The 18,829-nt window shown below is 37.8% G+C and overlaps 1 protein-coding gene across 2 annotated transcripts in view; it reads right to left on the bottom strand.

Annotated features, from left to right (window-relative positions):
- Window positions 1–18,829, bottom strand: part of itfg1 (integrin alpha FG-GAP repeat containing 1) — a 177,823-nt gene that overhangs the window by 54,929 nt on the left and 104,065 nt on the right. For both annotated transcript variants that reach the window (XM_030161084.1, XM_030161093.1), the window contains exons 11-12: window positions 14,475–14,625; window positions 11,810–11,915 (exon numbers count right to left, since the gene is read on the bottom strand). In XM_030161084.1, coding sequence (XP_030016944.1) covers window positions 11,810–11,915; window positions 14,475–14,625 — 257 coding nt within the window. The remainder of the gene's footprint in view (window positions 1–11,809; window positions 11,916–14,474; window positions 14,626–18,829) is intronic.

Below are 18,829 nucleotides of genomic sequence, written 5' to 3'. Positions count from 1 at the left end.
ACACACACACACACACACACACACACACACACACACAATTCTGAGTCACTTCCATCAAAGTAATTATTTCTATTTCTGTTCTTGATACTTAATTAATTGTTTCGGTAATTGTTTCTGGTCCAGCATCATATGAGGATGTATTTGTTCACTCATTACTAATTACAGAAGTCAGGATTGAGGAAGGAGGAAAGAATGAGGGTAAATAAAACTATCATTCTATTTTACTGAACTGACACCACCTGGGTATGAGAAATCTGTTTGGATGCTGCTAACTGGCCTGAAATTAAATCACAGAATCAATGAAGTTTTATACTGAAGTGTAGCCAAATTGACTCAACCCCTCCAACTTTCACACTGTGACAAAACAAACCTAAAAAACAAACAAAAAAAACAAACAAACACTCAATCCAGTCATTTCAGCCATGACAACAATGCTTGGCCATAAACCACTGCCACCTGGATTTAGCTAAACAAACAGGTGAGAGTGTTCTTTAATCCTAACCAATGCAGTGTGTAGCCTCTCACATCAGTATATCATATCATTCCACTGGACTGTGTTTCAATGGAAAAAGGTCATGTGGTCTGATGAGTCCAGATTTACCCTGTTCCAGAGTGATGGATGCATCAGGGTCAGAAGAGAAGAGGATCGAATTGATTGTGATTACCCTTCATGCCTAGTGCCTACAGTACAAGTCTGAGTGGGTAGTGTTATTCAGTTGCTCAGGTCTAGGTTCAGCAGCATTATTTGCCCAAAAATTGAGGTCACCTGAATGTACTGAATGACCAGATTTGAATATCAGTGGATTTTTTCTTTGTTGATGACACAGGCATATTCCAACATGACTACACCGGGTTCATCAGTATCAGATTGTGAAAGTGCTACAAGGGAGCATGAAACATCATTTTACAAAAGAGTCCAGACCTAAACTCCATTGAGAATACTGGTGATGTCCACAGTGCTCCAATTCTCCCGTCATCTACACAGGATGTTGGTAAAAAATAAATGTAACTCTGTATGGAAATAAATAATGCAACATTTATTGTGATAATTATTTCATGAGATGCCATTGTGAATGTGTCCTGTAATCAAAGCAAAAGGTGCGGAACAAAATGATGAGTGACTTTTTTTTTGTCTCGGCAGCATATTATTGCTCTTATTACTGAACTTGTACCGAAATACAAAATCCAAACTCCAAACTCCAACACAAGACAGGTGAAGCTGAATAACAGCATCCAGTTTTCTTTCTTGCTTCTCTCCCTTAAACAGGAGGGACTAAGACATGAGGATAAGGGGGGCCAAGGAGACCTTTAAGCATAACGAGAAACAGTCAGTGTCTTATATCACAAGACACCTTCTGCACCTACTAGCATCTATGTTAACCTCTGTTACAGCTCTCTACACTATTTGACATGTGGCTTGTGTGCAACACAAAGGTTGGAGCTGCACATGCACAGTAATTGCCTCTTCATTGGTACTCTATAAAAAGAAACGTCAGGGCACCATGGTAACCATATACACCGGTCGCAATGCCAAGCTGTCAGGTCAGCTGATATCAAACGCTCATGCCAATGCTAAGACACAAATTGGATGGAGCAAAATGCAGTGAGAAGACTCTGATGTGGCAACATGACATGCTGTGTCAGCACTAGTAGCTTCAAGTGCAAGTCAACGAAAGCCGAGCAGACATGCACTACACCCACAAACACACTGACACAACAAGCACAACAATGTGACAGCTAAACGGCATTTGTTCTGCGATGCTCATCACTTCTCATTGTCCTCAGGCAACTTTTGCTGACTGCAGGGCAACTCATGCACTTATAGAAACATACACATGCACTGAAGTGACATCTGATCTTAAATAGGAAATGCAAAAATTATCACCCACTTACAGCAAGATAATCCCAAATAAAAAGATGATAACATTGCTGCACAGTATGTACTGTACGCACTGCAAATGTGAATGTAGTAGGTGTGCATATTTATTGAGCTTCTGTTTATCATCCTATAAAAGCCCACGTAGCATGAAACAATGGGATTTTATAGAAAGCTCTGCAATAAAATGACATTTAATAGAGGTGCTGTCTCTTAAACCAGCTGCCTCATAAGTGTTTAACAAAAATCTACAAAAAATATCCCTATTTGCCCCTATTAGACATACTTGAACAGCTATTGTCGTGTCTGGTCGAAGTGTAAGTAAGACAAGGCACTGCACCGCCACAGGGATTCAAATCCCAGAGGAAGCTTTCCCTGCTCAGTCTTCACTTTGGGTAACATCATTATGGTGTTGTTGTATGCTCACTGTCCCTGAACAGCTGGCAGTGGCTTCCACTGTGTTTCACTGTGGAGGAACACTACAAATGCAATGTGACCACCACATTAATTAGCCACATCAATTAGAATGGCACAGACTAACTACCTAGAGAGAACATCCTCTTTTAATTCAAAGAACTTTGGGGTGGAATTACACAAGTTTTAGACTGATGAAGTGCTGCACAGTTTTGCAGTTCATCTTTTACAAGATAAAATCTGCAAAAACAAACAAAAGCTCACTGGTGAAATTAACTTCACATCTGCTGGTGGACTGCAGATTGTTGAAAAGGTCAGAAAAAAGGTGTGAGGGTGTCCTGTCATAAGCTAAAAAAGACTCATCTGTTCTGAAAAACTCACTCATGGAGCAGACTCTTCACCTAAAACATCTGTGTTGATATGTTCTGTGATGTCTCTCACTTTGACCAGCTTAAGCAGAACTGACCATTTGGAGCTGTCAATCCCTACGGTTGAAGAGGATGAGACAGGCTGATGCAGCGTTGATCACAGTGTGACCCCAGTCGGATGTCAGGGTGGTAGGTCATACATTAGTAATGCCTCCCTACATGACTCTATTTGTCCAGCTTTAGTGCATTGTTACATTTAAGTGATAGTGGACCAGTGTTATGATTTTACAGACTCAAACAACCTCCCGAGAGAAGAGGAAAGGCCCTCAACACAATCAATGATGGAGGAGGAATCCTACAATAAATCAACACACAGCCCCAAAATAAAGGAAGAGGGATTTCACTGAGCTGCAGCACATCCTTGTTGACAAAGAGGTCACCCATACAGACACTAAGCCTGAGAAACTAAAGGCAGAACCCAAGAAACTGGAGCTTGAAAAAGAAAAACTTAATAATTAACTTCTTGAGAGACAGTTTCTGTATAACTTCAAGACAATGCATCATTCGCTAGGTCTTATTAAGGTATGTGATTTTTCTCCTTTTTCAATTATATGTGAAAAGCTATTCAAATATATCTGTACTTTCTTGCCCATTTCATTAGCTACATATTATTCATGGGCCTGTTTATTGAGTTCAGCGGTGAATAGACATGATCTATTAGTGATCCGTTATATTGCATTTACTGTTGTTGTTGTTGTTATTACTGCTTATTTTTACATTTACATTTTATTCATTCAAGTCTAGCTTTAGATTTGTTGTTTTTACATGTTATCACACAGTGTTTGTGCACAAAAATGTGTACAAAACACACACACACACACACACACACACAAAATCAGACCTAAATGACCTCTACAGACAAAACTCAACATTTAGTGTGACCTCTCTTTGTGTTACAAAGAGAGGTCACACTAAATACTTGCCTCAATCTGTAAAAATTGGATGTTTGAATATGCCTTGATATTATGAGAATGGAATACATATACATGGTAATTAAAACTTGCTAAAACAACATATCTGCAAAGTGCTGCAGATATTTATTGCTACCCAGTTCAATGTTCTATTGTGCAAATACAACAGTAATCTGAGACCCAAGAGACACAGGTCTAGGTTTTGATGAAAGGTAAAAAATTTCAATATCCAAATATCTTTAATAAATGGCAGACTTACAAAGCCAGTCTGTGAACCTTGCCTCAGCCTACTGTAGTCGGGCAAGACTAAGCGGAAATTTGCTTAGGTTAGGGGTACTGTCAGACAGCTGCAGAGGAAAATTAATTTGTAGGTGATCAGATTACTTTTCAGACCCATAAATCAAATGTGGTGCGAAATTCTAAATTAGGTGCTGCTTGTTGTTTTCATTTACTAAACTACTTCCCATAATTTGCTAATTGGTCCGTCTTACTGCTACCACGATTCTCAGCAGATGTGGTCTACAATAATAAAAGTGAACTTGATGAAACCTCAAACTGACTTAGCCTGGCTTTTCAGAGGAAATATTACATCTACCTCCCTCCCTCCCTCTGCCGGTGGGAATCATAACACTGCTGTGTTATTTATGGGATGAGGAGATAAACATAATTACAGGTCATATAGCATCAGCTTGATGTTCTGTTCTATAAAATCTATCAGCAACTGATTGATTTCCAGTGTTACCATGAGCTGTTAGAGCTTGTGTGAAAACTGGCAGGAAAGAAATGGGGATGCAAGTCTTTTTGTACAAATTTTGGGTAGGAGGTACAAACAAGTTATTTTGACTTTTGGAAGTCAAGCTATACAGGTGCAAATCATAAAGGAAGCAAAATTGGCATAGATTATACCAAGAAATATGAATTTCTGTTTTCTGTAAAAGAAATTCATACACTACAGGTAGGCTGTAGTGTACTCTTAACACTTGTTTGTACAGTCACACTAAATGCGGAGCCATTACAATTTCAACTGTCAGCATAAGCTGGTGCAGCATGTTATTTGACAAACATGAGAGCAGGCGCTCCCACTCAGGCTTCTTTGTGTGTTGCAGCAGACAGAGAAAAGTATTCACACCAATCTGAATATACAGCCTCCAGTCAAATCCTCCTCCGGACGACAGAACCACACTGAAAGACTTCATGTAAATTTCCCCTCGTTGTCATTTGAATGAAATGAAAAGAGGGAATAAAGGACAGTTCTGACTGACAGACTAAGCGGTGCAGAGAGGAAGCAGGGGGACAGGAAACGAGATGTTTGCAGAAAAGAGAGGTAGAAGAAGGTGAGGACAGGAGGAGAGGTACGAGCAAGGAGAGAGGAGAATGAGAGAGGAGAGGGGGAGTGTGAAAAGAGGAAAGAACAAAGCTGGATATGGGAAGAAGAGCAGTGATGGGAAAGAAAGAGATGAAAGGGGAGGTGAGGAGTGGAGAGAGAAGAAGGGAGTATTTGGGCCTGAGAAAAGCTCCCAGATGTTGCTCAATGCAGTTAATCTGCATCCTAATAAGTGAGCAGGAAACTAATCAACTCATACAGTTCTGCCTGTCAGTCTCTCTTCATCTCATTCCCACACACAAACACACACTTCGACAAGCTCATGCAGAGATACCCCCGCCCCTTCTCCTTCCCATCACACACCAATTTATCCCTCTTTCTAATTTTGGAGTCGATGAATTCTCCCATTTCCTTCTTCCATCGCAGTAATCACCCATCCATCTGTCCACCCTGCAACCACTTGGTGCTTTATGGTGTCTTACATCTTTGCGCTCTGCAAGAATTTGTCATGCACATCCTTACTATGTCCCTTAAATAATTCCACAGTGAGCAAACAGTGACACTGGGAGCAGGATTATGTGACATCTTGGTTAGTAATAACTGTGTTGGTGTTTTTCCCCAAAAATGACAATTAAGTCTTGAAACTGGAATCAAGTTGAATCCGAGGTTGTGCCATTTACATGTAGGTTTTTGATTTCCCAGGGGTATAACCAGTGCAAACCAAAACACCTCTGGATGCAGTTGGTTAGACACCAAAATATTATTAGAAGCAGCAAACACATCCTACTTTTCAATAGATAAGTCCAGTTGTTCTTTTAGTTATTTTCGTGAAAACAGTTTGTGTAAAACTGTCACAGCAGTCGATTCAAATGTCAGTTTCACATAAGTGGCAGTTATTGTGACTGGCACGTTAGTCATCGTATCAGACCGACTCCATACAGTCTATAGCAACATGCTAAGTCTGGTGGATATCTGGGGAGTCAACCAATCAATCAAATTTTATTTATATAGTGCCACATCGTAACAAAAGTTATCTCATGACACTTACATTTAGAGTTGGTCAAGACACAATGCTTAAGCCAATTAAGTCCGGAGGTAATCTGAATAAAAGAAATAAAAGCTCTCAGGTTTGTGTGGTTTCCTTATAATAATAATAATAATAATAATAATAATAATAATAATAATAATAATAATAATAGATTTGATTTATATAGAGATTTTCTATGAATGCATACTCAAAGCGCGTAGAGTGGATCCATTATTTATTCGCTCTCACATTCTCCCTCTGGTGGTGGTAAACTACACATGTAGGCACAGCTGCCCTGGGGCAGACTGATGGAAGCATGGCTGCCAGTTTGCGCCTACGGCCCCTCCGACCAACACCAAACATTCACACACATTCATACACCAGTGTGAGTAGCAGCACTGGAGGCAAGGAGAGTGAAGTGTCTTGCCCAAGGACACAATAGCACATGACAGAGTCATAGCCGCCCCCATCCACCATTATTAATCTTATGGAGTGAAGAGTTACATTTATGAAAAACATCCTGTATAAGTACAACCCCATTTACAAATAAACTTGGAACATTTTCAAAAATGTAATAAAAACTGAAATCTATAATTAAATAAAATGAGAACAAAAAACACTTCATACATTTTGAGTCTTAACTTTCAATCCTTTCAAAAACTTTTCAAAAATTTTTACCAAATGCAAAAATTGAGAGAAAGGCACATGTATAGAACTCGTGGGTGTAAAATTTGAAAAGAACTGGCGAAATCATGTCCGAGACATCGGTTGGAAAAATTGTGTAAGTTGAAATTTTCAAAAATTTATAACAAATTCAAAAATTGAAATTCAGCCATCAAACTGTGCACTGAACCTCTCCTAGTGATAAAGAACATGTGTGTCAAAAATGTGTGTCAAATTCATGAATAAACATTTTCTTTTGTCTCTTTATTTTCTTTTCTTTTCTGATTGTCTTCACTCACCACTTTAATTGTAATTTGTAAATAAAAACATATTTAGATATTAATTTCTTACACACTCAATAAAAGTTGAGACAGACATAAAATTAGACTCAGAAGGTTGTAGAATATACAGTGTTCATATCATATTCCACATGACAGGAGCATCAGGCAATGGCTCAGTACCCAACATCCTGGGAGAAGTGTCTATCAGTTCAAAAAATATTTCTCTATGTATAGTTGCAAAGAAAGATCTTTGACCATTTACAATTAATGATACTGTGAAAGGATTCAAGGAGTCTGAGGAAACCTCAGCACCAAGGATAGAAACTGCTGCTGAATACACGTGGCCTTCAAGCCCTCCAGTGGTTTTGGCCATGCATCTGTGTTGAATACCGCCATGTGAGCTGAAGAAATGAACAACAATTCTGCTTACAAAAGTGCAACCCTTAGTAGCCTTTGTTCCTAAATGATTATTTTAAGGTGATACATATGCTTTTGTCTCAATTTTTTTTTGACCGTGGCATCAAAATCTGAATTTGTAAAATACAACAAAAGAGTCCGTGGAAACATGGAAAATTTCTTGTTTGTGCATTAATCAGTCAAATAAAAGTTGAAACAAGTTAACACATCAAATTTTATTTCGTATTGTTTGTACTTTTTTTTATTTCGTACTTGTTTCTAAAACTGATTTCCATAAAGTGTGGCCATTTTTATAACATAACTAACAGATTTTAATGTGCAAGTTTTATTTTTTATTATTTTACAATGTTAGGAGAAAGAAAAAGATACTCAGACTGAACTGAAACATGACCTGCTACAGTACACTACACAGCAGCCCACTATTTTGAGTAGAACCTTCCTTGAAAGACTGTCAAAACAAAATGGCATACGGAGTTGATATGCTATTTTTTTGTTTTGTTTTATTTTTTCTCTAAACTTAGCTTTCAAGGATTTTTATTTTTTAGAATATTATCTCAGCTGCCAAGTTTTCCACTGGCCTGCAGCAGCGCTAAAACCTCCACCCTGCTCTTAAATAATATATATGTTCCTTTGGCTATGGAGGTATGGGGCTTGATAGAATACATAGTGAGTGAACTATTGTACATCAGGTGCACAGGAGGATAAGATGTCAAACCACTACAGGGTCGGGTCATCTCAGTGTGCAAAGCGCAGCGTGAATCCAGGGCCTCCGACTAGCAGAATGGCAGGGCTGCTATCTGAGGCCAACATGTGATAGATTTATCTTGGGATGCCGGCGTGCATCATGGGATTGTACGTCTCGTTCACAAACGCACACAGACAACAACACTAGCAGGCACGAAGTCAATCCATCGGTGTGCTGTTTAATAATGCTCAGGGGAGGGTAGAGGAATGTCATCTTGAGAAAACAGGCTTCCACCTCAACCAACAGAGGGCTGGATCACACACACATCACTGGCTGATACACTGTGGCAAGGCTGATGACAAAGTTCACATACTTATTATAGTGTAACGCTATCGGCTATGCTATCGCAGATGCCCAAAACGAAGCAGGGAGGGGGATCTTGGAAAGTATGAGGAGAAATGAAATGTTGACAGATACATTTTTATTTCAGAGGCTTGGTGTTGTGCGCTACTCTGCAGTCAGATAGATGAAGAGAAAGCAACGGTGAACATGTATGAAATATTTACAACCAAAAATGTAATAAGTTAAGCCGCATAAAGTAAAGATGCGGAGTGACTGGCGATGTTTGCATAGACAGAGAGGAAAAAAAAAAAACAGGCATTTCAGTGTAGGTGTATCTGCATGTGTTTTGTGTGATGTGCTGCAGCGTGACAAGACACGGATAATAAAAAGAACAGCGGTGTTAAGAGCAGCAGCACAACAGGAATTCAGGTTACAGCAAGAGGAAATAGGATGTGTCAAGGTCACACACAAATGTACACACAGAAGCTGTCAGGCTAACTGAAGCTATTTCACTCTTCCTTTTACAAATGTAGGATGACTTGTATGAAAAGAAATGTGGTATGATACAGTACGTATGAAACAGTAAAGAAACATTTAGTTTTATGTTAAACACCTCATTTGACTGCATATCTTGTTACATGTTACAGATGTCACCAACACCAAAATGGTTGCTGTCTTGGCACATTTCACGTTAATCTTTGAAAGCCAGATGACAAAGTATTAAAAGAGGTAAAAATCACTACAGTCTGGTGTTGTTGAAGATACAGAGGACTGTGAACAGATTGCGGAGAGAGACAGTTATGATGACATGATGGCCTCAACTTTCTGCATCTCCAGATCTTGTTGTTCATTTCCAAAGTAAAGTGGTTAATACCCGGTTTAAAGATCAACAACCAGATCTCAACCAATCAAGCATCTATAGTACTAACCACTGCAGGACCAGGAACACACAAGACCTGCAGTTGTGGAGACGCTCTGACCCAGTCATCACCATTACAAAATGGCCCTTGTCAATGACACTCAGTTCCTTACATTGCTCATTTTGCTGCTTCCAACACATCAGCTTCAAAAGCTCAGTGTTTTCTTGCTGCCTAATATCTCCAACCCAGTGAAAGGTGCCATTGTAATGAAATAATGAAAATTATTACCACTTCTCCTGTCAGTGGTCAGAATGTTATGACTGACTGGTGTATAAAAGCTGAGAAAAACATGGTTTGGTAACACAGTCAAGAAAGGCTTCATCTTGAGACGAACAAGAATTTCACAAAGCACCAATTCAATTATTTTTGTTATTAAATACTGAACATGTCAGGATATCAGTTGTACTCAGGGATTCTGCTCTACTTCATTTACCACAAACAATTCTCATTGATACTTTCCATGAACCTAACTCCTGGAAACCCCACTTTTCAAAGTGGGCCAAGAAAAGTTCTCATAAACGATTTTAGGGTGTCAATTCCCAATCCCAGTGTAATTTTTCAGTTCTGTCATTATAAGTATTGTAGCGCCATCCATCAGCATCACTCTGCCCCCTCCCACTTCATAGCAGGATGGTAGCATGTCATTCATCAACCTGAGAAAATAGTCAGCCACTATCTACCCTACATCAAAGACCGCCCACTGAGGGATCTCACTGTGTGACATCCTGCCCTGTGAATGACACTTGTGGTGTATCATTTCTCAGTCCTGCACCATACAGTTATGACAGGCACCAATGTACACAGACACAGCTCCAACCTACATAAAGTAAACATTACTCAACTTGACGGTCAATTCTTTTTGCACTGTATCCAACATTTTTCCTTCTAAATACCGTTCTGTATTAATATTCATGCTAACCAGTTCAATCCTATTCATTCATGACTGTAACCCTGAGGGTTTGTACACATTTAGCTGCTAAAAATGATACTTGTGAGAGCACATTTGTAATATTTTTCTTGTTAGTGTCTCTCTAACAACCCTGATATGCATTTTACATGAATGAAAGGCATTAATGTTAGACTACATATCTCAACAAGCATGTACCACAAAAAAAATCAGAGCTGTGTGTATATGAATCTGATACACAATGTCACTGTGAAGATACAGGCATATTGTGCATTATTAGAGAATATGTCTTAGTGACAGTGGTGCAGTGGTGATCTATGTGTGGATTTCTCATGTTTGATCTTACAGGTAGAGGACAGACAAAGAAAAAAAAAACAACTGTTTGCAAAGTGTGCTGACACAGAAAGGCATGAACAACGCTCCTTTTCCTACTAATGAGCGGAGCAGAGTGACAGATTAAACTGTGCAAAGGCTCACCCTAGAGTGGAACTATTTTTACTTTCCTCAAATGTCACCAGGTACTAATGCTGTGCGAACATTCTGACTTCAAACAGAGTACGTTTTGGATTTTACTCAAACGGTGTTACAATAAGAAACACAATCTATTAAGTGAGGGGAAAAAAAGGGTGAGCCAAAAATATAGAAACTATTCCAGAACGACTTGGGAACTGTTTGTGAATCTCAGGTTTAAAGTACAAATTTAACAAAGCACACTGCACACATGGATACGTTTTGAACTTAGGAAAGAACTGTTAACTTTATATGACAAGATAATAGAGAGTGGCATATACTAATGAAGTGAAATAGCAGGTTATCCAAAGTCGTGAGTGACTTGCGCAACTTTGAATAACTGTCATGAACAAAACTCTTGCTGCGAGTTTATTTTCTATATAAAAGAAGTATTGTCAAATGTCATAAAGGACATAATGAGAACACAGATCAGTTATTCTTAGTCATGAGATGATTTCCGGGCAAACATGGCATTTTTATGCTTAAAGTAGTAATGTGTGATGCATAAAAACAAACAATTTAGTCAGAAATCAGGTTTACAACACAAAAACAAGACTAAGAACCCTTTTATTATGTCTACAGTTTTCTTTCTAGTAACCTTAGTGCGCTCTCTTTGAAACTGTGGCCAATTATTCTGCTTCCACTCTGCTATGAATCTATGCGTCCTCATGCTCTGTATTATATCAAAGCTGAAGTCAATATACAAGCACCTTCTAGTGAAACAGAAGGAGGTTGACCATGAAACTGTGTCAAATGAGAGGATACGTTTACTACTGCTGCTTTGTGAGGGAAGTGAATGTCAACATTAATGACAACTGAGTGGCTTGTGGTTAAAAATGTAAATATTTTGACATCACATTTCTAGGTGTGGGGAAGAAACCCCTCATCGGACTGGGACGGGCTCCTATAACTTAAAAAAGGTAAAGTCAACCAAAAAAACTGGGATTTAGATTTACTTATGGAGGGGGAAAAGCTTAGTGGAAGGAGCCAAAGAGGACTACTGTGGAGTATGATGCAGTGCCTTCCCAAGTGGGCCCTCCAAAATTTTTAGGCGTGAGACGAGAAGGGCTTAACAGTGCACACTTTGCAAAATCATTCACTTACCCATCACTTTAACGAAATAGGCGTCAGCTTCGAAATTGTTCTTCAAAGCATGGATGATCAAGTCTTTGCCCTCCGCCTGGCTCAGAACCAGCATGTCTAATATACCCTGCAAATGAAGACAGGCATATAGATAAGGGACAATGGAGAATGTGTATGGGTGTGTGTGTGTGTGTGTCCTCTGATGTACATTTTTATCCCTCTAACACACTGGGTGATGGATCCAACTCAATCGCATCATCTATATTTGGCCCTATTTTCTCTCTTGTTCTTTCTCTTATGTCTCCCGTTAATACATTCCCTCTAAAAAGAGTGAGTGAGATGAATTTATTACACAGGACAAATTACCACTAATAATTAATTCTGATAAGCTGAGCACATACAGTAGATTGGAATACAGCTATTGTACTATACTTAGTCACTCACTGGGGAAGAGTGGGAGTAGGAACATGTGAGCGCTGCCTTGAAACAAAAAGTAGTATTGTTTAAGTTCCTGTATTTTTTAAAACAACTGTCACAATGAATAGAAAGTCAAAGATACATGAAAAAATTGTGGAAAATAGAAAATGACAGCATATGTGCGGTACGTGAAACAAAAAAAAACAAAAAAAAAAAAACCCAGCAGCGTAGAGCATACAAAGGGGAATAAACATACTTGCTTTTCTTGTGAACTCAACAGTCGGCAAATATGTGGTAAAAGCAGAGCTGCATGCATGCTACAATATGCACTTTTAAGTCTAATTTGGATTACGAACACGCACTAACCAAATATAACAATTTCATGTCCTCAGTGTAAATCTGGAATATTACTTTTTAAGCATGAACAGAAAACCCTAAACTTGAATCGTTCTATTGACGTCAGTGTTAAAAAGCCTGACGTATAATCCTGTTTTCTGCATCAGACAAATCAAATATGTTTATGGGCTCCACAAGGTTTTTTCATGTTTCTTTTCCATTTGGCATCAAGCTCTGTTAACATTGTAGAAATGACAAAAATCCAAACTGATGGCATTTCAGCTGCATATCTAAGTGTCTGCTACTACTATCAGTGATGATGTCTGTGCATGACTTTAATAGGTATGAAAAGACATTAAAAGAGAAGAAGCAGACATTTAGAGGAGACAGATGATTTAAGAAGTGAGAGGAGCATGAGCCAGAATTATGGCAACAATAACTATAAATATAATGTCTTAGAAAATGTTTTAACTCAAGTGGACCATGCAGCTATAATGAAAGTTGCAAAGAATACTGTTGAAATAATAATTAAATATAATTTGACGAACAATAAAAACTAGGCCTGTAACGGTACACAAAATTTTCGGTTTGGTACGTTTTCGGTTTTCAAAGCCACGGTTCGGTTTTTTCAGTTCGGTACGGGAAGAAAGAAAACCCCTCAAAATGCCTATTAATGCATTTATGAATTTTTTAACATTTTTCCCCCAATTTCTGGAGACAGTAGAATATAGAAAAACAGGAATAATATAATTCTGCTGCTACAAATCAAATGGAAAAAAAAAATTACTAATATTACTAAATGTATTTTAAACATTAGTATTGCACTTTTCCCTGAAAGGTAGTTTCGAACAAACAAGAAAAATCTAATCACAGTTCGGTCAGTTCACATTCTGCATAAAAATAACAAAAAAATTTCACATGAAGTGCAACATTAACAAGAGGGTAAACTGGTATTCTGTTTAAACAAACTGAAGAGAAACATTGACAACACAATGAACCAAATTATTTATTTTAGGACAGAGAATAAACTGTTTAGGACACTGTGTGTATTTGTGTGCGCCTGTGTGCACGGGGGATTTTTTTTTTTTGTCGGAGCCGGGGGGTAGGGGGAGGCGCGCAGTTATATACCTGGTGGTGCGGTCCATAACGAACGTAACGAACGCTGTCATGAAACAAAAGTGAAAGTTTACATACTTTCAACGTTCTATTTATTCCTCTATTATACAGCGTGTGTGATAGACAGACAGACAGACAGACAGACAGACAGACAGACAGACAGACAGAGCTAGTGTAAGTGTTTTAGAACTACCGTAGTTCACAGGGGCCAAACAACGTCCATCTTATTAACATCTCTTTCCTCATTGTTGTCTTTCACCTGAACCTGAACTGATCCAAACTGGACTGTAATGATGGTGGAGGGTCTTCAGCCTCTTCCTTCCAGGTTCACATCATATTTGTTGTTTTTTTTTTTTTTTAATCTTATATCAACTGCTATTTCATTTTTCGGGTCAATGTGTGCTCCTTTATTAAGTCTGTGTGAAACTTGCGCAAATTTAAAGTTCTGCGTCAAACGACGTCTTCATTCCTTTTTCTTTTTCTTTTTCTCATCATACTGTGCCGTTTCGGTACAGCTGTGTACCGAACCGAACAGGTGTGTACCGAAACAGTTTGGTTCGGTATGTGTACCTTTACAGGCCTAATAAAAACACTAACAGCAAATTTAAAAGGATCTGAAATCACCTGCTATCACAACACAGATCATGTTGGTTCTACACTTGAATTAGCTTTTATTCTTTAAACAGGAAAATGAGCTATAAGAATAAGGGCAGCTGAACTGCTCTGCTGTGGTTCTGTGTTCACTTTTAAAAGGCCCTTCAAGCGTACGATGTTTCACGCCAGCCAAAACGAACCCGAAAGATGACAAATTACTCACGTCCTCATAGATGTCAAAGAAGGTTGCCGTGACTGCATGCGGGATGGCTCCCAAATCTGATTGGTCCCAGTGGATGCGGAACATTCTCCCTACACTATGACAGCTGGGGGTGTTGCATGGTACGTTCTCCAATAGGAAGGCCTGTTGATCGCTGGAAACAAAAGGAGAAAGAAAAAGAGAAGGAACTATTATTAAATATAAAATGACATTTACTTTGTGTGTATAGATAAATCTAACATGGTGACAATGAATGATACTTTTGACTTCATTAAGACATAAAGGTCCATCTTACCAATAAACATAACTTTTACTATTCTATACATGTACAGACTATTGTTGGCCAGGCTTTTGTGCAAAAAAATTCACAAAAAAAGCTCTCTCTACACACATGATGAGGGTTCAGAGTGTAATATTTAGTGAGCAAAGTCTCAGCTTGCAACCACCTGATTACCTGCCTCATCCACACCTAAAGAGTCTGCAAGAAACACAGCAGCTCCTTGTAAAAGTCGGTGTTTGTTGTTTCCGTTAAAGGCTTTTAGTTACTTTCGAGTGGTTAAATGTACCCCTCCCACACTGACTAAAAAACCACCACCCCCAGCCTAATGGACAGTGCAATACTCACCCTTCCTCAGTGCAATGCTTACAACTTATACACCTTGTTTTTCTTTATCTTACCTTGTATATATTTTCTTCCTATTTGTTCTACATTTTGTTCTTATCTGTAGTATAGTTAGCTTTTTGTATATTTCAGCTGTTTTTGTAGTACTTTAGTAGTATATGTATATTTAATATTTTAACTTGTAACTTTTGTACATTGCTTACATTTTTCAGTATTTGGTGTGATATTTTATACAATCATTTTTATACAATCCTCCACTAATTGCTTTTGCTGCTAAACAGAGCATAACTGCTAAATGAATTTTCATTGTTCCTACGACAGTGACAATAAAGATCTATTCTATTCTATTCTATTCTATTCTATTCTATTCTAAAGGGATATTAACTCGGGTCCATACTCAAACATTACAGGTGACAGTATATCACCTAAATGTTGGATTCTGCTTGCAGCATATAGAAAAAAGAAGATAATGTCCATTTGGAGCAACTGTATAAACATTAAGGAGTGTATGAACAGCAACCCACTCCATTTTAAGATAGAAATGGCACATTCTAAGGCAATCATAGATTTGGTTGTGTTTATAACGGCTTATCATCCCTGATTCTGACTAAAGGAAGCAAATAGTATGTGACCATTCCAAAATGATGAACCTGAAAGTCTACAAAACAGCACAGATAAACAGATGTGCATTTCTTTGACCAAATTCCACCATCTACATGATTTACTGCAACCCACCATGCGTCATATCATCTTTATATTCTTCTGTTTAATAGTAGGATGCAATTAGTGTGCAATCAAGTGCTTTGGGTGCCTTGAAAAGTACTATAGAAATCTAATCCATTATTATTATTATTATTATTATTATTATTAGTGTGTAAGGTGTGTTACCACCAACTTCTATGCAGCAGTTTGGCCCAGATTTCTCAATTAAATATGGATACACATCACAGCGAATGGAGGAAGAAATGGCTATGAGCTGTGATGGAGACGTGCAACTCTAAGTGTAAGCGAGATGGTGTGATTTGCTGTGATAAATCTCCTAATGCTGGGTAGCAGCTGACACTGGCAGCTGATACGATCAGTTTGATATCTACCAAGCAATTTCACAGAGATGACAGTCTACAAATATAATGTAAACATTTGTAATCATTCACCAAGAGAGTGTAACTATGCAGTACAATAATATCACTTTGTCAGAGATTTATGGTTGACCAAACTTAAATGTAGTGAGATTTTTTAGTGAGAATTTTTAGTCTCTTTTTGTATTATATGAGTGTCACTGTTTAAGAGCTGGGAGCACCTGGAACACCATGCATTGCTGCACATAGGTTAGGTCTTAATTAGGTATCATTTTACAGTAGTGTCCTAAGTGTTGATGATTTGAATTATGGGTGGAGAAGCCCCTAAGTTGAACCTCATTTTATGGAGCGAATAACTGAACGTTGGCTGAACTTGGGTGTAATTATATGAAGTATTTGGAGGTCAAAACTCTTTCTTCCAGTCTCATTAAAACATAAAAGGAAAGAAATACCGCTATAATATATGTGCAAGTGTGTATATAGTGCATACATATGGATAATAATTTCCTGCCTAATTTGAAAGTGTTTGAGGTGTTTTTGCTGCTGTAAAAACACAGTGTACTTCTCCTTTCATAAGTCTAGACAAGGAGGGGATTCACCTTTACAACTTTCAAAATATCTGACCACTCCGGGACTCAATCTGATTTTCTCTTTGTGTATTTTTTTTTGTTCAGTCTCTCTCACCATCATCTCACTTTGATTCTCGGGGGAGATTGAATCCCCGTCTTTCCCTTTCAACATGCCTTTTCTGTCTTTGGAGGCAGGTCTCAGTACCTGTTCTCAGATCTCTGTGGGAGTGGTCTAAAAATAGAATAATCATGAAAGCTCCCTCCGTTTTGCAGGTTTTCAGATGGCTCTCTTTTCTCCTGCTCTATCCTAATGTATGTAGGTGGCTTGGGAGCAGCGGTAAAGGCAGACCATAAGCTATGAGCCTGATAGGACTGGTAGAGTAACATGCTTCAACAACTTTAGTGTATTAGTGTTGGAGAAACATTTTAGCCCATCACAAACATTACCAATTATGGAGAATGTTCCTTGATTTAATTTTTTTTTTTTGTTATTATAATCTTATTGACTGGAGAGTATTGACTATTTTTGGGCAAAATGCTAATTTATCCTGTTAAGCCCTAAGCCATTTGTTTGTAGTTGGACTCATTTCAATGTAATAATAATAATAATAATAATAATAATAATGATAATAATAATAATAATAATAATAATAATAATAATAATAACACATTTTATTTGTATAGCGCTTTTCATCGAACTTAAAGACACTTTAAATACAGTAGATAAAAACAGAAATCAAACACATTAAAACAGATAAAAAGCAGGTGCAAAAGACAGGTATATGAATATAAAACAATTAAACAACAAAATTAAACATTAAAAGCAACAAATTTTGTAACACAAAACAATGGACTAGCTGATAGTAGAAGTTTCATTCATGTAAAATCAAGTTATGATCAGAAAACAACAAACACAAGGCAAAATTCACAATCATCCCTTCCTAATGCGAGATTTATTTTAGCACTTCTTTGGGTTGTTTAGTGAGTTTTTGTGGTAGAGAAATAATTTTTGTACTGCTGAATCTGCTTAATGTTAGCTTACAGAGGAAAATTTGCGACATTGGTCTTTTATTTTGTGGAATTATTCATGACATATGCTGGTCTGAGACTGTTAGCTTGTTTCAGATATTTACCCGTTTAAGTGCTTGTTGTTTGAGTCATGTTCTGTTGTCCGACAATCAGTTTTGTTGAGCTTTTAGCTGACATTCTTCCATTTATGTGGATGTAAAGCTAGTGAATATTGCTACTAGCGTTGTATAGCTTTACCATGGCAACACAGATGGAACTGCGGCTGCCCCACTGGGTGTAACAGGCTACGATGAATAATTGATGTAATTCACAACACATATTGAAATAGATAAATGTGTTTCTATTCTTCTTGTGTTCCTTGCAATTTGAAAGCAAAAGTTAATCATATCATTTCGGCTTCCAAAACGGGAGTGAAAAAAGCATGGAAACAGTAACATGATGCCAGTAGTACTTGCATTTGGACTACTGCCACTAATGCAAATAGGTCTGTCTTATGTTAATTATATTCTATTTTAGTTGATCTTTACATTAGTTTCCATATTCTTAGTGTATTTTTACCTCTATTAATTGCATGGCATTTAGTAGCAAGTTGAGAGAGAAACAGCATTTCAATTCTCTCTATGTCCTGTGCATTCTATGAATTGATTAAAAATAAAAACATAATTTGAATCATGAATAGTGATAATACCTTTGCTGTAGTGCTGGCTATAAGACTTAATATAGTGTATATGACTGATATTGCAGCAATAAATTAAATTAAACACAGCTGCTGGCTTCAACTGAACAACCCATGTCATCAAATAATTGCTTCAAATGTGTTTTCCAAGTTCTACTCTTTGCCTGGGGTTGAAAAAAAAAAGAGTAGCAAAACATCAGTTCACTCGTTTTTTTGTTTTGCATCATTATCTAATGGACCTGTACCTGATGGCTGCACTTACAGCCTCTTCTCAAAACACCCACACATGTTCTGAAATCAGAAGTTTGCTTAATTAAATTCTGGCAATGCTTTTTCTGTAAGGCCGAGCACTGCTGACTCCTCTGTGTATTAGCACAAAACTA

Source organism: Sphaeramia orbicularis, chromosome 3, assembly GCF_902148855.1.
Source record: "Sphaeramia orbicularis chromosome 3, fSphaOr1.1, whole genome shotgun sequence".
Classification (NCBI taxonomy): domain Eukaryota; kingdom Metazoa; phylum Chordata; class Actinopteri; order Kurtiformes; family Apogonidae; genus Sphaeramia; species Sphaeramia orbicularis.
This window is presented reverse-complemented; position numbering and strand designations above follow the sequence as displayed.